The sequence below is a fragment of the Papio anubis genome, unplaced genomic scaffold, assembly GCF_008728515.1.
Source record: "Papio anubis isolate 15944 unplaced genomic scaffold, Panubis1.0 scaffold145, whole genome shotgun sequence".
Lineage (NCBI taxonomy): Eukaryota > Metazoa > Chordata > Mammalia > Primates > Cercopithecidae > Papio > Papio anubis.
In genome coordinates, this window is record NW_022161414.1 from 145,706 (window position 1) to 169,278 (window position 23,573).

Sequence of the window (23,573 nt, forward strand, 5' to 3'; positions counted from 1 at the left end):
CAGGGATGTTCCTTGCTTAGAAAAAGAATTAAGGGATAGTTCTCCTATTTGCTTTTGAAAGAAGAGAAATATGGCTCTGTTCCGCCCGGCTCACAGGCAGTCAGAGTTTAAAGTTATCTCCCTTGTTCCCTGAACATTGCTGTCATTCTGTTCTTTTTTCAAGGTGCCCAGATTTCATCTTGTTCAAACGCATATGCTCTATAGTTTGTGCAGTTAACACAATCATCACAGGGTCTCGAGGCGACATACATCCTTCTCAGCTTATGAAGATGACAGGATTAAGAGATTAAAGACAGGCATAGGAAATCACAAGGGTATTGATTGGGGAAGTGATAAGTGTCCATGAAATCTTCACAATTTATGTTCAGAGATTGCAGTAAAGACAGCCATAAGAAATTATAAAAGTATTCATTTGGGGAACTAATAAATGTCCATGAAATCTTCACAATTTATGTTCTTCTATCATGGCCTCAGCCAGTCCCTCGGTTCAGGGGTCCCTGACTTCCTGCAACAAACTCACAGTTCCGTATGGCTGGAGAGGCCTCAGGAAATTTACAATCATGGCAGAAAGGGAAGAGGCAGGTCTTACATGGTGGCAAGCAAGAGAGGGCAAGAGTGTGAAGGAGGAACGGTCAGACAGTTATAAACCCATCAGATCTTGTGAGAGCTCACTCACTATCATGAGAACAGCATAAGGGACCACCTCCATGATCCAGTCACTTCCTACCAGGTCTCTCCCTCAACACGTGGGGATTATGGAGATTACGGTGGTTACAATTCAAGATGAAATTTGGGTGGGGACACAAAGCCCAACCATGTTAGTGCCTCCATTAAGAAGTGGGCTTGATGGCTGGACAAGGGGGCTCACGCGTGTAATCCCAACACTTTGGGAGGCTGAGTTGGGAGTTTGAGGCAGCCTGGGCAACATGGTGAAAACCCATCTCTATCAAAAATACAGAAATTTAGCTGGGCATGGTAGCACACATCTGTGGTCCAGCTACTTGGGAGGCTAAGGTGGAAGGATTGCTTGAGTCTGGGAGGTGGAGGTTGCAGTGAGCTGAGATCATGCCACTGCACTCCAGCCTGGATAACAGAGTGAGACCTTGTCTCAAGAAAAAAGGAAAAAAAAAAGTGGACGTGAGGAGACTCAACCTAAGGAGAGGGAGATACAGAAAAGCTAATCTGTATGTAGCCAGGCAAGGAAGAGGGGCAGAAATGTGATAGGCCAAAGGAATGGAACAAGCAAAAATATGCGTTAGTGCGTGTGTGTGTGTGTGTGTGTGTGTGTGTGTGTGTGTGAGAGAGAGAGAGAGAGAGAGAGAGAGAGACAGGGAGACAGGGAGAAAGAGAGAATGTTTGTTTTGGAGGAAGCACTACAGCCAGATTGGCATTAGTTGTGTCAAGTTTGAAATAGAGACCAGAGGTAACTAAAGCTAACCAGGAAGTCAGCCTCCAAGTCTGGAACTTTGACTTTTTTTTCTACTGTATAAAGTTCTTACTTGTCTTAGATAATGTAACCTAGGGATTATGTGCCCTTCTTGGCCCATTAGTTGTAGATCCACACCTTCTCACCTAATATTCCTAATAAGGAACTGGAATTTCTACGATAGCATCCAGGTCTGCATGCCTCCTATAAGCTTGAGTGTGAGTCATCTTTTGTATTATATGTATGGCAATATCTTTTCCCAGACTGTGTCTTATCTTTCAACTTTGACTTTACTATTTTTATCTGGCAGAAATTTATTTTGTGTAAATAATCATGTAAACGATCCCTTCCTTTGAGATTTGTGCTTCATGTGTCTGATTTAAGCACTCCAGTCATACCCCACTATCATGATTATATTCTCCTATACCACCTTCCCATCTATGTCTTGTCTTTGTCTCCATCTCTGTATCTCTATCTATCTATTTCTTGGATCTTTAGTCCTACGGGCAAGGACTAAAGGCAAGACAAATTTTGGAGTAGAAGACTCACAGTAGAATATAATTAATGAGAAAGTTCAAGAGCTGTGAATAGCAGGCTAAAAAGGAATGTAATATTTATTCTACAGGCAAAGAAACAAGTGAAGAAACAAAAAAAGAAGGAAGTCAAGGGGACATTCCCAAAGTCAAAGATCAAGTAAGTACTCTGGAGACCTGAAACCAGGTCACCATATTCTTTAAGTTACTGACGTCTTCTCCGACAGCCATCATACCTAACATTTTCCAGCCGGCAAATTACATCATATCTAACATTTTCCAGCCAGCAATTTACTCATTCATTCCTTCATTTACCTCTCTAGCAGATGTGTGTGATTGGTCATGAGAGCGAGTTCCTGAAAGACATATTGACTGAATATAAATTTGTCCCCATCCATCCATCTGTCCATTAATCTTCCAAACATATTTTTAGTGAGTTGTAGGCTCTATACTACATGCTGGGATTACACAGCTGAATAAGGTAATTATAGGCCCCACAGCAGGTGAGAAGTTGATGAGGGGAGAGCAAACAATTATAATAAAGTCGTAAGTACTATATTAGGCGAAGTATGCAGTGTTGTAGGAACACATAACAAGAGCTTCCAACCCTTTGCAGGGAAGATCAGGGATCAGGAAACTTATAGTGCCCTGTGTTGGACCAACGGAGATACCAACATTCATTCATTTATTCCACAAATATTTATGGAATCTGTTATGTTAGGTGCTTTGTTAGGAATAAATTGATGACTACCACTGATATTGCCCTTTCCTAGGAAGGTTTTAGAGTCTAATTGACGGGGTGTGTGTGTAGCAGATATATGTATATATATCTTGGTCCTAGGAGTGCCATCATATCCTTCACTTGGCTCACACGTCTATTGCATGCTTCCTATGAGCTAAGTCCCAAGGGTGGAAGAGAGACAGTGAAGTAGATGTGTTTCCAGACTTGGAAATCCATAGTCCATTGAAGGTACCCCTTCATGATCGTTAGTAATCTTATGAGGTCGGGCCATGCAATTAATACTGATGAAAGACTTTACAGCTTAGCAAAAGCAGCAGTTATTTCCACTGGCAGGTTCAGTGAGGGCTTTGTGGAAGGGTTGGCATCTGGGTGGAGTCTAGAAAGATGCTTTTTTTCTATCCATTCTGTCCATTATTACCTAATTTATTTCTTACTGCAATTCTCGGAGGCACAGAATTTTTATCGTCATTTTACATGTGAGGAATCTGAGGCACAAAGAGGTAAAGTTATTTACCCATGGTCACTCAGCTTGATAGTAGAAACTAGAGTCAAATTTAAAAGTTGTTTCCCTTCCTATTGCACCACTCTGTATTCATAGAATATTTGTCACTGCCAGGAAACCTTCTCTCAGCATGCCCCAATCTGAGCTTTCCACATTGCTTTTTTTTTTTTAATTGAACTCTTCCCAGACCCTTTGAATTGTGGTCTCATCTCACATACTTTTTGTGGCCTCCCTTCCCCTGGCCAGCGGCTTGCAGGTTCCCCAATCTCTACTACCTCAAATTGCATGAATCTATCTCAGCACATATTTGGAAATGCCTAGATCCCTTTAAGGACAAATTTTAAGAGCTTGAGGTTAAAGAAACTTAATCTTTGAGGTGGTCTTGGAGCTGAATCATAAAGGATGAGGTCAACCAGGTGAACAAGATGGAGAAGGGGGTTTTAGGCTGAAGGAACACCAAGAACAGAGGCAGGGAGGGCTACATGTGAATGATCTGTATTGGGAGTGGAAGATGACACTGTGAGCCTGAATGGGTAAAACTAACTGGAGCTGGAAAGGTTAGGACATAGGACTCCAAGGACTTTCAAGAACAGGCTTAGGCATCTGGCCTTCATGTTTAGTGGGAACCCAGTCAGAAAACTGTTGTACTATTCTAGGTGGGAGATGATGAATGATTTAATGAAAACAGTAGAGATGGAGAAAAATAGACCACTGGAACAGTATTTCTGAGCTCAAATTGTCATGACTCAGTGACCTGTTAGATGTATGGGATAAGAAAAGAGGAGCTGGGACTAGTATGTTCACGTTGCATTAAGTGGTGCTGTGCATCTTCAAGACAAAAGGAAATGTGTGTTACTGAATTTGAAAATCCCAGTAGTCGGAGTTTGTTTTATTGAATGGGACTTACTGTTTAAATTTCCACACCATGAAAATAGAAGATCAGGCTAGGTGTGTTGGCTCATGCCTGTAGTCTCAGCACTTTGGGAGGCCAAGGTGGGTGGATGGCTTGAGCCCAGGAGTTTGAGACCAGTCTGGGCAATATGGTGAAACCCTGTCCCTACAAAAAATACGAAAATTAGCCAGGCATGGTGGCATGTGCCTATAGTCCCAGCTATTCAGGAGACTGAGGTAGAAGGATTGTTTGAGCCCAGGAGGTTGAGGCTACAATGAGCCGTGATTGTGCCACTGTACTGTAGCCTGGGTGACAAAGTGAGATGCTGTCTCAAAAGAAAAAAACAGAAGATCAATCAGAAAAAACAAATGTAGCCTGGAGTTGAATCTGGCTCTCAGGTGTTTGGTTTGGCCTGCACATTGTTTTAAAATGGCAAATTAGTTGCCAACCCTCAAATAGGAGATTTCATATATAAGGCAGACTTTCCTTGAAAAAAATGTGAAGATCTGGCAACGATGACTTAGGTTTCTGTATGGCAGCAATTGGTAAGAGCTGACTAGTTGCTGCCTCTATGAGCATGTGCACTCTCTCTCTCTCTGTGACACACACACACCCTCCTTCTACTTTCTTCCCCTCGCCTCCAGCTTTCTTCACTCACTCACATGGCCTGCCCAACTCCTGTAACCATTTGTGTTTGCAAGTCCTGGGTAAAATGTAGGTTTTTCCAAGGTTTGACATCAGACTGTGGTGAACAATCTGTGAATGACAAATGGTAAGTGCAGTTGTGATTAGGGCTATCTATTCCTTTGAGGAACCGTTTTTATGCCTGTTTCTCTGAAGAGAATAATAATTTGATGAAGAAAAGACTGAGTCATACCCTAGTCAGAACTATATTCTCTTTCCAACTTTTTTGCATGTGCATGCATGCACGGGCACGCACACACACACACACACCCCCCTAAAGAATTTCTGACTCACTGTAAATTGGTATTGGTGAGTCTCTGGGAGCCACCCCATAGCAGATAGAAAATGGAAGGTTATTTCTTTTGTGCTCTTTTTATTCTCTAGGTGTTAGGGAAATGGAACACTCGGGATATTTGAGATCTGTCTCCCATCACGACTGTCCCTGAGGGAGCCTGCCCTCTCTCATCCTCAGTGAGGGAACCCCTCCCCTGGATGCTGAGTGCCCTTCTTCTTGCCTTCTCAGGGATGGCTTTGCAGGTCTGCCCATCTCTCTCCTGCATTGTCAGTCTTTCCTCCCCTACTGGCTCCTTCCTCTCAGGCTACAGATGTAGTCAAGCCTTTCTCATCCTGTTAATAGCATAGTAATGGAAAATGAGCAGCATGAGTTAGCCATGTGCCAGATACTAAGGCATTTTCTCCTGTAATCATCAAAACAGCCCTATGAAGTAGGTGCACTTATTGTCTACATTTCACAGAGGAAAAAACCAAGGCATAGAAAAGTAACTTGCTCAAGGCCACAGAGCTAGTAAGTGGCATAGCTAGGATCTGAACCCATGCAATGAGCTTCTGGAATTTATTCTCGGTAGTGACTCTGTCCGCCAGGGCTAGGACTAGGGTGGAGGCCAAGTGCTGAGACTGCATTTGCACAACTCTGAGAGAGAGCACATGTTCTCCTAGGTGTTCCTTAGGCACCTTCCCCCAGCACTGGCCCTGATATTCACCCATCTCTCAATTTTACCTTCCATCTCACTGTTGTCTTGCTTTTCTCCTCCTTTTCACAATCAAGCTTCTTGAAAAACTTGCTTATATTCACTTTTTGTATTCCCTCGCCTTCCATTCACTCTTTCATACGTAATGTCGGACTTTAACTCCACCCTTCTTCCGAAACTGACCTCCTACTTTCTCATGGACTTCCCTACCTCTTTCATAGAGTTTTCTCTTACCTTGGCTTACCTGGCAGCTCCCACTCTCCACCTCCCAGTTCTCCTACTTCTCTAAAATTATTTTCTTTTGTGGATCCTCCAGGGCCTTGTCCTCCTTTGTCCTCACATTTTTTTTTTTTTTTTTTTAAATATGGGGTCTCACTGTCACCCAGGCATGATCACGGCTCACTGCAGCCTGGACTCCTGGGCTTAAGCGATCCTCCCACTTCAGCCTCCTGAGTAGCTGGGACCACAGGCATGTACCACCATGCTGGCTAATTTTTTAAATTTTTTGTAGAGACAGGGTCTCACTGTGTTGCCTAGGCTGTGTCCACACATGAAATGCTCATACTTCTAATTGGTCTTGCTCCACTTTTTCTTTTCTGTTCCTTCCTTTCTCATTTCTTTTTTTCTGTCCATCCTTCTTTTTTTAATTCTTTAGTTTATTAACATGAACTCTCATCAGCTTATCCCTGGGTTGCTGCAATACTCCCCTAACTGCAATCCCAGTTGCCACTGGGTGCTGCTTTCACCTACTACTATTTTTGTCAGATCTCTCTTTCTAAAGCACAGCTTGGATTATGGTTCTGTCCAGCTCAGAAATTATCCATGGCTCTCAGTCACCTACAAGATGAAGCCTGAGCTCCTAGCCTGGTACCCCAAGCCCTTCAGGAGCAGGCACCATCCTTCCTATCCAACTTTATTGTTCAAGACTACCAAGCATACATCCCTCTCCTTCTTGGGTCACATTGTTTCTTTACTGTGCACAACTATGCCCTCCTGTGGCCCTTACTGTTTGGAATGTTTATCCTTCTGTCTATCAGAAAACTCAATTCATCCCTCAAATACTATTTATCCAGTTGAAGTCTCATTATTTGTACACTATTGTCTCTAAAATGTGAGCTCCTTCTTCTCTGAACTCTGTTAAAACAAAGAAAACATCTAGCAGAGACTTAATATGTATCAGGCACTGTCTTTCTCACTTATTTGTCTTTTAAGGTAGGTATTATAACCCCCATTTTGCAGGTGAGGAAACTGAAGTTCGGAGGAGTAGAGTAACTTGCCCAGTCACAGAGCAAGGAAAGACAGAGCCAGGATTCAAACCAAGTCTGTCTAAGCCCGAGGATCATGTTCTTTCTAGGGTTCCATTGGGTTAGGATTTATTTGAACTGAAAAACCCAGGGTCTTGTTTCCCTCTTCATATAAACAGCCAGCCCATTTCTGAAGCAAGGGCAGTGGGGCCTCCAGGTGTCAGAGCAGGGTGTGTGCAGGGTGTGGTGGTCCTGGTGGGCTCACGAGCTGCACTGGAGTAAGAGGGCTCTGCTGTGTCTTTTCACTCTTCTGCTTCCTTGCTTTCCTTGCCTGGCGTTCAGGGAGATGGCCTCCTCAGGAATCTACAAGCTGGATGATGGGAAGCCTTACCTGAACAACTGCTTTCCAGCCAGAAACCTGCTTCGCGTGCCAGAGGAAGGTCAGGTGACTTCTCAAGTTGATACCTTTTCCTCATACCTAGCTCCTGCTTTAGACCATCTCACACCTACTTGTTCTTCTCCAACTCCTTCACTACTGTTCCCTGCTGTACCCAGTCCTTCCCCCTCCAGTCCTAGTAGCCTCCGTGGGACTTCTAAAGTGCACATTTAACCACAGTGCCCCTTCTGTTCAGTGACTTCTCATTGCTAACTCCTTTAACTGGCATTCTGTGTCATTCTGAGTTTAACCTGCTCTTACCCTCTGCGACAACCCATTTCCTCCTTTATGCTCTATTCTACGGTGCTCGCTTTTCACATAGCTTTTTTATTTGCCCTGAATGTTCCAGCCCTCATTCTTGTTAGCCAAACTCTTCCCATCACACAAATCCCAGCTTTCCTTCTACTTCTTCCAATAAGCCATGTCTGACTACCCTAGTCCTCAGCACCCATCCTCTCGTGAGCTGTCTTCCTGTCTGTATTTCTTATTTGGTGAGTGATTATAGTCTGCCAAACTCCTAAATAAAATGGCTTAAATTTGACTCTGCTAGGTAGATTTTCAAGTATTTATCTAGTCAAAAAATTCCCCGGAGCAGGGAATTGCTGTAATAAGAACCCTATAGGTGGAACACTAAGTATGGGTTCTCTGGATTCGATTAGTTGCTTTGAAAGGGTAGGGCAAAGGAGAAGTACACCTTGTTTACTCCAGATGTTGTAACTTGTTGGTCACTCTGTAGATGGAATATTGGAAGAACCTTCTCTTCCTGCCTGTCCTTCCTGCTTCTCTACAGTGATTTTGTTTTTCACACAGAGACTTTCCCTGGCCACCTACCTATCAGACACCTTCAAATGGAGCTATCAGTGTGAACTCATAGTTTATCTCTTTGTCTCTCTCTCTTTCTCTCGCTCGCTGTCTCTGTCTCTCTCACACACACAGACACACAAAGATGGATAGCTACAGAAATAAATATAGTTGTATATATCTATATGTCCTAGTGTACATATGTGTATTTCCCAGTCCACTGACAGCAATGACACCTCAGCAGCAAAAAGCATACATAGTATCTACATCTTGGTTTCTAAATACCATTCTCCAATGAAAACAGCATGGGCTTCTTGGAGAAATAGCTGTTTGCAGGACTAGGGCAGAAAAAATACAAGTTGAGTTGGAGTATCTTGTGGTGCCAGAAGTAAAGAAGTGCTCAGAAAAATAATGGGGCATGTTGAAAGGACACAGCTGACTTGAAGGTGCTCCCAATCACCAAAGGTAGGACAGTTTGAGCAATGAAATAAATAATGGCAGAATTAGGTTGTAGACCATGGAACAACAAATATTCATGAGTCTACTAATATAAATGAATACTTGAATATGTAAATATGTGGGGGAAACAAAATAGCTCTTTCTTTTCTTTTTTTTGAGATGGAGTCTCTCTCTGTTGTCCAGGCTAGAGTGCAGCGGTGCAGTCTTGGCTCACTGCAACCTTCGCCTCCCAGGTTCAAGTGATTCTCCTGCCCCAGCCTCCTGAGTAGTTGGAATTACAGGCACTTGCCACCATGCCCAGCTAATTTTTGTATTTTTTATAGAGATGGGGTTTCACCATGATGGCCAGGCTGGTCTCGAACTCCTGACCGCAAGTGATCCACCTGCCTCGGCCTCCCAAAGTGCTAGGATTACATGAGCCACCACTCCCAGCCAGCTCTTTCTTATAGTAGAATTCCAACTAGAAAATGTAGAAGGAATGAGGGAAATAGTCACTATTCAAACACTACAGTAATAATTTTTGTAGGTAAGAACCATTATAGGATGTTGCATTAGAGTTCTTCAGAGAAACAGAACTGGTAGGAGATAAACAGGACTAGTAGGAGATAGGTAGGTGGGTAGACATATTTTTTTTTTTTTTTTTTTTAAGGAATTGACTTTATGTGATTGTGGGGGATGCAAGTCTGAAATTTGTAGGGCAGGCTGGCAAGCTGGAAACCCCTGGGGAGGAGCTGAAATTGTTGTGTTAAAGCAAAATTTCTTCTTCCTCTAGGAAACCTGTTTTGCTCTTAATGTCTTTCAATTCATTGGGTGAGGGCACCCACATTATCAAGGATAGTCTCTTTAACTTAACATCAGCTTATTGTAAATACTAATTACATCTACAAAATACCATCACAGCAACACCTAGATTAGTGTTTGATTGAATAACTGCATATTATAGCTTAGCAAAGTTGATGCATAAAATTAACCATCATGGATACTAGAATAAGTGAGTAAAAGTATGATGAGAAACAGGATATTTACATAGTTTCTTTTTTCTCCTGTTGGTCTCCTGACATGCTCTGAGCCTTCCTTTCTGGTCTTGTTAGGGATTTTGGCACCAACTCAGGCTGAGGTCCCTAGCAGTCAGGCACATGAAGATAGGATAAAGTAGAAGCAAAGTCCATGCCCCAGATGAGGGCAGCCCTGGGAAATGGGGTACATGGAGTATCAGTCCCATAATGGAAATGGGAAATGGCTCATATGAGATACAGGACAGGAACTGCATCCAAGAAGCAGGATGGGCAGCAGTGCTGTATGAGCTGGGGCAAGTCCCTGAGGCAGGGATAGTGGGCTTTCCCAGAAGATAACCAGTGGTTAGAGGCACAAAGCTTGTTCCCACAGCACCCCTTGTATTATTATTATACTATTGTATATAAGATGTTATGTATTATATTATTATGACTCCTTTGAGTTAGGGCTTCCTTTTTATTCATTCTCATACTCCCAATTCCCAGCATAAAGTAGATGCTCAGAAAAGATAGGAATGGATGACTGTGTGGGCAGGGGCTATAGGACAGAGTTCATTCAGTCATTTGTTCAGCAACAGTCACAATGTGGTAAGCTCTGTGCAGGCCTTGGGAATACTGAGATGAATGAGTCAGATAAAGTCCCTGCTATTCCAGAGCTTCCGCTCTAGAGAGGGAAACAATGAATAAGTGAACAAATAAAAGAATTACAGATTGCAATGAATACCATGCCATAAATAAACTGCTGGTGCAAGAAAGAACAGATTCCAAAATATGTTATGATTTTTGTTTGGTGGGCTTACTAGTGAACCTCATATTCTTTTTGCTTATGCACAATTTAAAATTCTTTCTACAGTAGACATGTATTATTAGGTTTTTTTTTTTTTTTTTTTTAACGCAAACTGTCCTACATTTTCTTATTGTGAGTTTCTAACAGCATCTTTTCTGTATACTGATAGAGGTTTGAGAAGATGGAACCCTTGAATTGAGGTCACACATTAGGCATTACTCAAGAGATGACCAGTAGAAGAGTAACTGGAATGCATGAGAAAGAGCAATCAGCTCTACTGAGGGGCAAAAGGGAAGACTTCACAGAACAGGAAATACTTGATCTTAGTTTTTGAAGGAATAATAGAATTTGGAGATAAAAATGTGAAGGAAGGAATTGGGCAAGTCATTCCATCTCCTTTTGTCGCAGCCTTTTCATCTATAAAATAATGACAATAACATGTTTTTCACTGGGTTTGGAGGTCAATTAAATGACATACCTAAGTAGATATCTCCCCTACCCTCAGCTGCAGTCCTGTGTCTGGTGCATGTTAGGTAATCAGGAGCTAGTTTGGGTTTTAGTATTATAAACAAAGTCTATAATTGCACTCGTTGTAACTTTGGAGTTTTCCCCTTTTCACTGTTCTAATTTTCTCAACAGGCCAAGGACACTGGTTAGTGGTTCAGAAAGGTAACCTCAAGAAGAAGCCCAGGGGTTTGGTTGGAGCACAAGCTGAACGTCGGGAAAGCCTGAAGGTGACTTCTTTTGAGTTCAGGGGGAAGAAAGGGTCTCGGCGGGAAAATCAGGTGGACCTTCCTGGACGTATCCTGGACCAGGCTTTTCTGGTGAGAGTAAATGCATCCTGGAGTGGCCGGCACATTAGCTAGGGTGCGGAGGAAGTAGGGAAGGATTTACCCTGCTCTGGCACAGCTACCCCCAGTCTACTCCAAACTATTAGAGTGATATTGGCAAATTGAATACAGCCAGGATAATGAAGGGACCCAAAAGTTTCTTGACATGTGAAGCTTTCTTGACAGCTACCTAGTAAGATAGGTATTGTCATCCCTTTTGTGTTGTTGCCATTGGGCAGTTGGGAAAACTGAGGCTCCAAGAGGTAATTTGCCTTGGCTGAGGTTCCACAGCTAGTAAATGGCTGATCCAGGATTAGAACTCTGGTCTACTGACTCCAAAGCCTGTACTTTTACATTATATGAGGTAAAAACTCTTACTAAGTTGGAGAGGCAAAGGAGCAGGTCAGGGGAAACAGTCAATTGAAAATTGCATTCCAGCACCTAGTAGGGTTGAGAGATTCCTGCTCTGCTCATTGGGGCAATCTCTACAGGATCGAGTGGGACTGGGGAGATCCTGCTCTCCCACAGCCTTTGTCCTTTGACTTTAGTGTCTGGCTGAAAGCTAGGGGAGCTCACCAGATACTACTTAGTGCCCGGGGCAGGCTTTACAAAGAGGACTGGGGTGGCTGTGTTGGAAACCAGCCAGGTAGTTTCACGTCTGCTCTGAGAAATGCCTCAGTGGCTTTGCTAAGAAGGATGTATTTTGTAAATCAATATTAATGTGCCGTCCAGTTCTTATAGCTCCCTAAGAACTCCCTGGCTGCCTGCTTTGTTTCCAGATTCTGCTGTGGTTCCCAAGAGATGGGTGTTTGCATAGATCAGATGTTGAAAGAGACCTTTGTTGGTTTCATCTCACTTCAAGTGGGTAGTATAAGCTTTTTGCAGTCCTGTGGAATCAGTTTCATTATTATGTCCACTTCTCATTGGGAATGAGGAGGACTGAAATAATAATACTGAGAAGGGGCAGAAACACTTCCCATAGTGGCCTTTTTTTCTTCCATTGTTTCCAAATACTTATACATTCCCACATTCAATAAATATGACTTTTGCCACTGTGGGAGGCAGGAGCAATAGGGATGTTTCTCAGAGTTATGGGGTATCCACTCTGCCTATTGGATGGTTCCACTTGAATGTTTCATTGACAGTTGAATTACAGCACCAATGCTCCTACTCCAAATCCCAAAACAGATCTCTTTTCCAGTATCTACTTTACTGTCTCTGTTGGCACTACTATCTACCCCATCGCCAAGCCAGTACCTGAGGTTTTCCTTGACATTTGCCTCTCCCACACTGTCCCCACCCCAACTTTTACCAAGTCCTGGCACTTTTACAAAATAGTTTTCAAATCTGTTTTCTCGTCTTGACTGTCATGACCCTCATCTGGGCCACCATCATCTCTTATTGGACTAATTCAAACGTTTTCTATCTGTTGTGAGCCAATTAGGATGCTTTTATTTCACCTAAAAAGCCAGAGGCGTTGGTTAGGGTAGATTAGTTTACTGGATTAATGATGTCTTGCAAGGCTTCTGTCTTTCTACTGTGCCATTTTACATGTTACCTTGTCCTCTTGGACTGATTGCCTTCATGATCCTGAGATGGCTGCAGCAATTCTGGTCATCACATACAGAAGATAACATCCTGAAGTAGAGAAGGGATTGCTACTGTCTAATGTCTTTTCAGAAGTAAGAAAATGCTTTCCAAAACCGGTCCCCCTCCCCAACACCAAGCAACCAGTATCTCATTATCTAGACCTATGTCACATGCCCAAACAGTTATGAGTTAGGGGAATGAGACCTCCATGATTGGTTTATACAGATCAAGACTTACTGCCTGGAGCTGTGGCTTAAGAACATTCCATTTGGAGAAATGTGAATAACACCGGTGTTCTTTAACAAGGAAGGAGTAGTGGTTATTAGGAAAGTAATTAACCAATCTGGTACATTGGTCTTTCCCCTTCCTCTCCTGTCTTCTCATCTACGTGATGTAATCTGTCTGATATGTCTATGTGTAGCTGACGTTACAATTTTTATAAAATTACTATCAGCCCCCTACTAAAAATCTGCTTTCCATTTGTTGTAGGATAAAATCCACGCTCCTTTGCAGAGCCAGCGTGGACTCATGACCTAATGGCCGTCTCACTAACCTTATCTTGTTTTTCATCCTCTCAGAAGCACCTTGCTTTTTCCTGCCTTGGTAGACTTCATAATCCCTACTACCCACTTTCATGAGACCTATTTAGCTCTTAGGTCTCTGAAATATTACTTCCTCAAGTAAATATTTCCTCATTCAGACTGAGGTTAGGACCTCCTGTTATATCTCTTATAGCATCTTGAATTTCTCCTTTAAAATATTTATCATATTTATAAATACATACTTGCTACTTGGCTTCCCATGACACTGTAAGCTCTATGAGGTTATGGAATGTCTCTGCTTTTTCTTCATTGTCTTCCCAATGCCTTTTAGTGCCTAAACATAGTGGGTACCATAAATAAATAATTAGCAAAAAAAGAATGAGGTTTGATTAAATATAAATGGAAGCTCCAAAGCTAAAATTTACCTCTAACTTTTAAATTATGTCAGGTGACATATGGTAGTCAAAAGTGCGTAGAGTTTAGTGATTACAGATTTGGATTAGTAAGATCTGTCACTTGCTAACTGTGGTACCATTTTTTGGCAAGGCACATTACCTCTTTTAACCTTGTTTTTCTCATTAAAAAGGGGAGATAATCTTACTTATGTCAAAGGGCTTAGTTAGGATTAGAAGGAAGTTTGTTAATGTATTCAGCAAAGCATATGGCCCAATTTAGTGTTTGGTAAATATTTGGTGAATGAATGGATGAATAATGAATGAATGAATGAACAAGCAAACAAATTATGACAAGTACAAAAGATTGCCCAAAAAGAGAAGGCTGAACGATAATAGATTAAACTTTGTAGGGGCCTTAAGAGCCAACTCTTTGTATTATGTTCCAGCTAAAGCACCACTGTGTGAGGAAGCCATCAGATCTGTGCACTGTTAATGTCAGTGGCCTGAAGTTCTCCAAGGTGAGGTCTGCCAGCAAAGATGTGATTGGGGTGAGCCAGACTTGAGATGGTGCACCTGTCTGTTGTGGTTTGTCTCTTGCACCTCCAGAGTCCATAGGGACTGGAAATCTGGTCACATAGAAGGAGGGAGAGGAGGGTCAGACAAGGATTTATTGGGTAGAAACAATATTCAGACACAAATTTTTGCTACAAATTTTATATTGTCCTTGTCCCATTTGACATGAATTAAAGAAAGTTGCCTTACGGGCCAGGCACGGTAGCTCACATCTGTAATCCCAGCACTTTGGGAGGCCGAGGCAGGTGGATCATGAGGTCAGGAGCTCAAGACCAGCCTGGCCAAGATGGTGAAACCCCATCTCTACTAAAAATACAAAAAATTAGCTGGGCATGGTGGCGGGTGCCTGTAATCTCAGCTACTCGGGAGGCTGGGGCAGAGAATTGCTTGAATCCCGGAGGCGGAGGTTGCAGTGAGCCAAGATCGTGCCGGTGCACTCTAGCCTGGGTGACAGAGCGAGACTCTGTCTCAAAAAAAAAAGAAAATTGCCTTATGAAACTGGTTTCGAATTTGCCATGTAATTTTGTGGGTACATAATTCATTGTGTGACACTGAGTTCCCATCACAAGAGCCTACAAAAGACATTTCTTAAGTTTCAATGCCAGGGATTGTAATGGTTTTCCCAAGAAGCTGGTTCATTCCTAACTTACAGGTGCTGTGACTCATGCAATGAATCATGTTTCTTTCTTTGTGTTGGCTTATAGGCAGCTTGGAGCCATATTTGTTACCCACCATTAGCCAGTGTGTATACGGGATATTATAACATACATCTTTGGCATGTAGGCTTTCGTGGCATACCAAGAGAGATTACTTGTATAAACCATAGAGTAGAGGCTCTAACCCACAGAATGGCCAAGTTTGTGGTAGAGCAGACTGCTCCTTTAACAGGGTTCTGCTTCACTTCATTTAGTACTCATGTTTTCAGAATTGAGTTACTTCGGGACAGGTTAGCCATAGAAATATATTCATCTTGTGGCTAAGAGGCCGTCCATTCTAGGCCAGCACATGGTCCTGGAGATTATAACATATAGTTCACATATAACAGTGAGACAAAGTCGTAGAAGAAGATTTCAGAGGTCTCTGTTAATTCAGCTTGTGAGGGCTACAACATGGCTGGCCAAAGCTCAGTCCCCTCATTGGATACCATCTGTTCTTCTTTTACTTATTCACTCACCTGCTCACCAAACATTACTGAGGCCTGGTGTGTCTCTGTGCTATTTGCTGGAGGGTATAGAGGTGGCTCAGACACTGCCTACCCTCTGGAGCATATAGTCCAGTAGGGAGGGAGGAGGCTGGGCTTAGATGGATGTGGAGTTAGACGGGACTAGCTAATGCAGCCAATGAGAGAAACACGAGAGTGCTGAATATGACCTCAGAGGACAGGCCCCTGACTCAGCCTTACACAGGAAACACACCCTGGAGAGGGTGGTAGCTTAGCTGAGACCCACGGGATGAGTGGATGCTTGCTAGCTTTGTGGTTAAACCATAAAGGAAAATGTCTGTGAAATTTAATTAAAAATATCTATCTAACAAAAGTTACCATAAACAAAGGTAAAAGATAAGCTGAGGCTAGGATAAGATATTAGCAAGTAATATAACCAAAAGGTATTAGGATCCAGAATATGTCAAGAGCTCCTACAAAACAATAGGAAAAAAGAGAAACCCAGTAGAAAAATAGACAATAGATAAATATGTTAGTATACAGAAGAGGAACTTGAAAGGCCAGCAAATATAGGAAAAGATACTCAGCCTCATAAGTAATCAGGAAAATGCAGTGCCTTTTTATAATAATCAGACTGGAAAAAATTAAAGTTTTATAATGCCAGTTGCAAGGATTTAAAGAAATAGAACTTCTCATACACTGCAGGTAGGACTATAAATTGTTTTAACTACTTTTGAGAACAATGTGGTACCATCTCATAAAGCTGTGTATTCCCCACAGCTTGATAGGAGTATATCATTAAAGAAACTCTTATGATGAGGAGGTGTGTATTAGAATATTAATTATATCATTGTTTGTAATAAAATTTGGAAACAGACTAAATGGGAATGAATAAACTTGCAATATATTCAAACAATGGAATATTGTACAGGAATTAAAATGGTTGAACTGGGGCCAGGCGTGGTGGCTCATGCCTGTAATCCTAGCAATTTGGGAGGCTGAGGTAGGAGGATCACTTGAGGTCAGGAGTTTGAGACCAGCCTGGCCAACATGGTGAAACCTTGTCCCTACTAAAAATACAAAAATTAGCCGGGCATGGTGGCAGACACCTGTAATCCCACCTACTTGGGAGGCTGAGGCCGGAGAATTGCTTGAACCCAGGAGGTGAGGTTGCAGTGAGCCAAGATTGCACCATTGCACTCCAACCTGAGTGACAGAGCGAGACTTTGTCTCAAAAGAAAAGAAAAAAAAAAAAAGACCGAACTAGAACCACATCTGTCAACATATGTAAATTTCAAAAGCTGCATGTATCGACACAGGTAAATCTCAAAAACAGTGTTGAGTGAAAAGGCAGGTTGCAGAATGATACCTACAATATTATTGCATTTAATGTAAAGTTTTAGTATCTGTATCTAGCATTATATATAGTTGATAGATACACACACACGTGTGTAATATAAGTATAAAAAAGGTATGGGAGCTGAGTGCAGTGGCTAACACCTGTAATCCTAGCACTTTGGGAAAAGTGATTATTGTAAAAAGGCACTGCATTTTCCTGATTACTTATGAGGCTGAATATCTTTTCCTGTATTTGCTGGCCTTTCAAGTTCCTCTTCTGTATACTAACATATTTATCTATTGTCTATTTTTCTACTGGGTTTCTCTTTTTTTTGGCTGAGGCGGGTGGATCACTTAAGCCTAGGAGTTCGAGACCAGCCTGGAAATCATGGCAAAACCCCATCTCAGCTAAAAATACAAAAAAGAATAGCCAGTCTTGGTGGCGTGTGCCTGCAGTCCTAGCAACTCAAGAGGCTGAGGTGGAAGGATCACCCAAGCTGGGGAAGTCAAGGCTGGAGTGAGCCCAGATTGTGTCACTGCACTCCAGTCTGCACAATGGAAGTGAGACCCTGTCTCAAAAACAAACAAACAAGCAAACAAACAAAAACTACCAACTATGGGAATGATAGTCTCCAATTCAGGATAGCTGTTATGGGATTAGTGAGGGGATACATGGACGGGGTGGTAATGGTGGTGGTTCACCCTATATAATATTTTCTTTAAGGAAATTTAAAGCAAAGACAGAAAAATATTCAGCTGTATTAAATACATACATCTGGATAGTGGTGATATGGGTCTTCAGAGTGTCATTCAGTATACTTTTCTGTACATTTGAAATGTTTCATAGTGGAAAAAAGGAAAACGCTTACAGCACTCAAGTGGCTGCTCTTGTGCTAAGGATGTCCCTTATTCCTTTAGGTGTTTGTTCCTTCTGACAGTGGCCCTGAAGCTTCAGCAAGGCTTTTAGGCAGGGAACTAATCTTGTCGATTTTTTTTTTTTTTTTTTTTTTTCCTGAAATGCTTTCCTACAGGCTAAGGAAAATGACTTCAAGCATTTTCATTCTGTGATTTATATCAATGCCTCAGAAAACCTGCTGCCTCTAGGTAAGCTTTTTCTTTCTTGAAAGCTCTCTTCCTCCTCTTAGCCAGCACAGCCATTCACAGGTCTGAGGATTTGTCTATCTATCCATCCATGATTGGCCGCACATCTCTTTTTTGGGGTACAATAGGCTGGGTCCTGGAGAGCATAAAGACCTCTATTCCAGTCCTGCTCTGGCGCTACCTACTTAGAACATTTTTCTGTGATCTGCTACTTTTCTATCTGTCAATGGGGGTAATTCCCTTCTTTTTTTCCTCCCATTGCAGGATACCTCACAGGCTCATATGAGATGGGTGTATAAAAATGTTTCTAAGCCTGTAAAGTGCTCCTGTGTGAGCATAAAGCCTTCTGTTATTCAGCAAATCCACAGCGACCCCTGCTGGGTATTAGGACTATGTGAATATTTGGCTTTTAGAAATGAGTGCATCCAGTCCTGCTCTGGTGAGCTTGTGGTTTGGTGAGAGAGATGGACTCAGATACAGATAGTTAGAGCAGAATGAGGGGAGAGCAGTGAAAGAGAGAATCAGGAAATATTATGCAAGCATATATGTGGGACTTCAAGCCAGGCCAGAGTGTCAGGAGGAACTTCTGAGAAGAGGAGCACCTAAGCTGAGACCAAAAAAATGAATAGGAGTGATTCAGGAACTAGAAGGTAAGAAGGCATTTCTGGCTGCTGGAGCAGATGTGGAATGGCAGCACCTGATCAGGAAGACTGAAGAGGTTTTGTATGTTTGCCAGGGAAGCATGTGGGGGACAAATGAAACTAGAGAGATTGGCAGTGACTGGATTATCAAGGACCAGGAGTGAATTGGACTTAGTGCTACAGGTGAAAGAGAGCCTTGGAAGGGTTTTAAATAGAGAAGCTCAGTGGCAGTTGTGAGGAGAGTGGATTATAAGATAAGAAGAAGATGGAGGCCAGGAAACCTGGGAGATTATTTCAGGTTTTTAGGGGAGTGGAGATGAGGCCTGAGCCAGGATTATGACAAGAAGCATGCAGAGGATTGAGAAGAGAGAGAGAGAGAGAGAGAGAGAGAGAGATTAAGATTGGTTTAGAAGGAGTAGAAACCACAGGACTTGGTAACTGATAGACTGATAGGGATGTAAGGAGAGGGAGGAATCAAGGGGGCATTTCACTGAGACAGGGCACAGCACACTAGAGAAAAGGCAGGTCAGAGGGAAATAGGATAAGTTCAGTTTTGTTGCACTGAGTTTGAAGATTGTTTTCAAAGAAGCATATGATGAGGTCCTGCCCTTTAGGAGACAGGGTGTTCTGTCAGGAGCTTGGGCTTGAAATACAAAGGCCAATAGGTATATGAAAAGATGTTCAACCTCACTGATAATTACAATGGATCAAGATACTGTTTTCTGCCTGTCAAATATTGGCAGAAGTGAAAAGGGCTGATGACAGCCAGCATTGGTAGGGAAATGGATATTCTTGCATTGAACTGTGGCAGTACAGTCATTGATGTAACATCTTGGAGGTAATTTGGTAATGTTTCTTAAAATTTAAAATAGTCATTGCCTTTAATCTAGTAGCTTTACTTCCAGGAAATTATTCTATAGAAACACACTCGTACAAGGCTGCTCATTGGAAACATCCAGAAATACTCACAAAGCAGCCTTTATTAGGTTCTACTGAACATTCTGACTTACAAGACTACCATGGGCTATATTTAACATCAGGTTCACTTAGAAGGCTCTAAGTAATTCCACACAGAATGCCAGTACTGCCAGCATCAGGAGTTTCTCTTCAGTAGAGTTCCCAAAGCCATCCATGAGGCATTCTTTGTGCCCCTCCTCCCGACCCCCAGTGTCAGCTCGGGTACAAGACAGTGAAACTGTCATTGGGTGGATGCAAAAGCCACCCTGGCTTAGAAATCTCATTCGCCACAGGAGCCAATATACATTGAAACACTTATAGGCATAGCTCCTAGAGTTTCTGCAAAGGATATGTCCAATTATAGGAATCACTACACATAGGGAAGCCCAAAATTATGGTGCCCCTTTCAGGCGTCTATCATTCATTTACAGTTTCTCCTAGCCCAGATGTAATTTACCAACCTAGGGTGATTTTTACCACAAGTGATACTGCCTGGAAATGCAGTTACTATACCATTGGTTTCAGGTTACCAGAGGAACAGGGCTAGAAAAAGTTCAGTTCTCATTCAGAGAGAGAAACTTTTATTCATATAGTTCCTTACCTTTTATTCATATAGCCTAAAGGCTATCAATAGGGAAATGGATTAGTAAACTAGCATATATCTATACAGTAAAACATCAAGAGACAGTAGGCATATCTATATGTTTTGACATGAAATAATCTTTAAGTTATATTGTTAAGGGAAAAAGCAAGTCAGTACAATGTGTACAGAATGACTCTATTTTTGTTAAAAGAGGTATGTGTGTGTATTTTGATATATACATGAGAAAAAGTTGAGTGCTATATATGCAACTTTTAATACTTGTCTCTGGATGTTGGGATTAAACAGAACTTTTTATTTTTCTATGATGTTTGTTTTTCTTAGTTATGTTTTAATTTTTGTAATCAGGATTAATAAAGATAATTTTTTAAATGTGCTTTGCTGTTGAGCAGACTTAGATTCAATCCTTGGCTCTTTCACTTACCAGCAATTTCATTCTGGCAAATCACTTAGTTTGGCTGAGGCTTAGTCAGCCATAGAATGGAAGTAGTAATCCCTATTTTTCTGCGTTGTTGGAGATTTAGAGGCCATGTATGAAGAGTACCTTATACAGTGCCTGGCCTAACCCAGTAGGAACACAGTAAATGGTAATTATTAATATCTTTCTCTTAAGTCCTTTACAAACTGCAGACTGTCTTTCTCCTCCCCATGTAGAGGCATTTCACACGTTTCCAGCCCTAAAGGAACTGGATCTCGCATTTAATGGCATCAAAACTATCTACGTGAAATATGGAGACTTTAAGTTATTGGAAGTAAGTTGGAGGTAGGAAGTTTTTGGTGCCCACCAAGTTCCCCTGTAAGGAATGAGTATAGAGCTTTACTGATTATAAGTGTTGGGAAGGGGCTTGCTGGGCCTGTACAGCCAGGCCCTTGCTTCATTGCTGGCCTCCAGGGAAGGTGGGGGTGGGGGTTGTAAGGGCAGTGATAGTGATGGAGGTGGTGGTGACGGTAGAAGTGGCAGCAAATAGTTGATACCAAAGACTTAACCATGGTGCATGGTCCTGGAAAATAAATGCCAAAGGTCATGTCCAAGGGAGTCTGTGCGGAAAAGTTTTAAAAACAGAATATTATAGGAGGGAGAGTTTTGAGGGGAGATCTGGATCTAGTGGGGGTTGAGGAGCCATGGAGCTTAAGAGCTAGGTGCAGCAGATTGGATCGGCTCAACTAGAGATATTATAGACTCATTCCAGAGTCTCCTTGTGGTCTAAGTGAGCTGAATCAGTCTCAGTGGCTGGGATAGAGCAGGCTATAGGCTTAGTCCATAACCTCGGAGATGAGTATGAATAGGGATTCAATGGCATCAGCAACAGAGTCTTGAACATTTGTACATTCACAGCTGTTCTTCAAACCCCAAATTAGAAAATACAGAAAATTTTGTTTGCATTCTTGGTTTTCTCCTAAATTTTCCCATAGCCATGCATTTTCTGCACATGTCCTCATAGTTCAAGTTGATTACTTCTTCAGCTTTCATGAAGACTTGTGGGTCACTTTTTACAAAGGAACAAAGCTTTGTCACTACCTGAGAGTCACTGCATATGTGGACAGTAAAGGACAACAGAGTTGGAGCCACGTGTGGGGCTGGGCATCTGGCCATGCTCACTCACTGAGTAATAGACTCTTCTCCACATGCTGGAGTAGAAGCGTTTCAGAGTCAAATCTCAGCAAAATGTCTGCACATCATGAACCTTGAGGTCGACCCCAAAGAGCTATTAACTTAAATGATTTCATCAGCAAACATCAAGGGTCAGCCATTCTTCACAAAAGCCTCACTTAACCTGTTGTTGTCAGTGAGGGGAACCTTCTACAAGAGTGAGTTTTTCAGAGTTGATGGCCTTCATATGCCAAAGCTTTAAAAGGTTTTAAGCTGTTGGAATAGCCATCTTCTTAAATTGGATTATATGTCTTTGCATTTTTAAAGCATATTCTGCTGACTGTAGTGGAACCTTCTCTCCATGGTCTCAAGTCATATTGAAGATAACAGTAATTTACTATGATTTGGGACAAAAGTAGTCCTCACACTTGTCCAGGAAGCAAAGCTCTTGAAAGTCGAATAAAATAGAAAGTTTACAACAACCGGTGCATTTTTTTTTCTGTGTTAATAACTATTTAATAGTAGATTTTGGAATAGACAGAAGGAAACAGGTTTCAGATGGTCTAGAGATACAGGGAGCCATGTCCCTGACCTTTTAGCCTGGGAGCTTCTTAAGAATTTCCATTTATTTGTTCTACTTTTTCAAAGAGTAGTCATTGAGCTCCTGTGTTGTGCATTGTACCATGCATCTTGTCTTCTTCCCCTACCATTTCAAACCTGTTTCAAGTGCCAGTGGGTTGAAGGGAGGAGGCATGACTATAGGCTCTGACCCCACAACTGACTAGCTTGGATCTAGTGATTGATCATGAGTGACTTTTTTGGAGGCCTTACTTTATAGTGTGATTGCATCTGATGAAGATGATTTATCCACAGACCTACCCTTACGAAAGGGTGTTTACATAAGAGAGCAGACCAAAGTTAAGATGCAGAATATAAATGAAAACAGGAAATCTCTTGCCCAGCCATCTGTTTTCATCTGTCTGTGATTTGCAAGGGCTCCCTAAGAAGAAGGATAAACCTGTCAAATATCCTGAATTTGCAGCTCACAGTAATGAATATTTTGATGTGTAATAAAACTTGATGTGACTCAACAGATGTAGTAGCCAGGTTAGGAGTCTTCTGTTCTTGTTTGCCAAAAAGGCTGCCCCAGGAGGAAAAGCCCAGAGTAGAATAATTCTTCAGGAGTCAATTTAGAAAAACTTAACTTGCCATGGTTTGATTCTCAGATTATAGATCTGAAGAAGGTTCAGCTGGAGCCCTGCCCTGGCAGTCAGAAGACCTTCTTTTGTCTTGGTTTTGCCAGTACTTTGCCATGCCTACCTGGCCAAACATTGTACCCTCTCTGGGACTAACATTTCCCCTCTGTAAATTCTGGGTCAGCTCTGAAATTCTGTGGCCTATGATTCTAAGGCTATTCATTTCTTTGAATTGCACTTAATTCTATAGAAAGCAAATTTGGATCCTACATTAAATAGTCAAAGCAGCTAGAATGAGGTCAGCAAACTTTTTCTGTACAGCAGGCCAGACAGTGAATATTTTAGGCTATATCAAATATATATGACAATATATATTTAGACAATAATATATGGTCATAAACTAATCATAACTAGTCAGCTCTGCTGTTGTATAATGGAAAACAGCCATAGATAATATGTATACAAATGAGAAATGAGGATGGCTGTGTTCCAGTAAAACTTTATTTATTTTAATTAATTAATTAATTTTTTGAGACAGTCTCACTCTG

General features: G+C 41.9%; 1 protein-coding gene across 6 annotated transcripts in view; it reads left to right on the plus strand.

Moving 5' to 3' along the window:
• Positions 1 to 23,573, plus strand: part of LOC100998227 (X-ray radiation resistance-associated protein 1) — a 30,529-nt gene that overhangs the window by 2,679 nt on the left and 4,277 nt on the right. Inside the window, exons 2-8 of one of the 6 annotated variants that reach the window (XM_031661397.1) lie at positions 2,052 to 2,119; positions 7,355 to 7,452; positions 11,148 to 11,332; positions 14,312 to 14,383; positions 17,970 to 18,042; positions 20,893 to 21,001; positions 21,652 to 22,311. In XM_031661397.1, the coding sequence (XP_031517257.1) occupies positions 7,359 to 7,452; positions 11,148 to 11,332; positions 14,312 to 14,383; positions 17,970 to 18,042; positions 20,893 to 21,001; positions 21,652 to 21,928 (810 nt within the window). In that variant the 5' untranslated portion in view covers positions 2,052 to 2,119; positions 7,355 to 7,358 and the 3' untranslated portion in view covers positions 21,929 to 22,311. Of the gene's footprint in view, positions 1 to 2,051; positions 2,120 to 7,354; positions 7,453 to 11,147; positions 11,333 to 14,311; positions 14,384 to 17,969; positions 18,043 to 20,892; positions 21,002 to 21,651; positions 22,312 to 23,573 lie in introns of those variants that run through there. The other 5 variants (XM_031661399.1, XM_031661400.1, XM_031661401.1 and 2 more) reach the window with 5 other exon arrangements.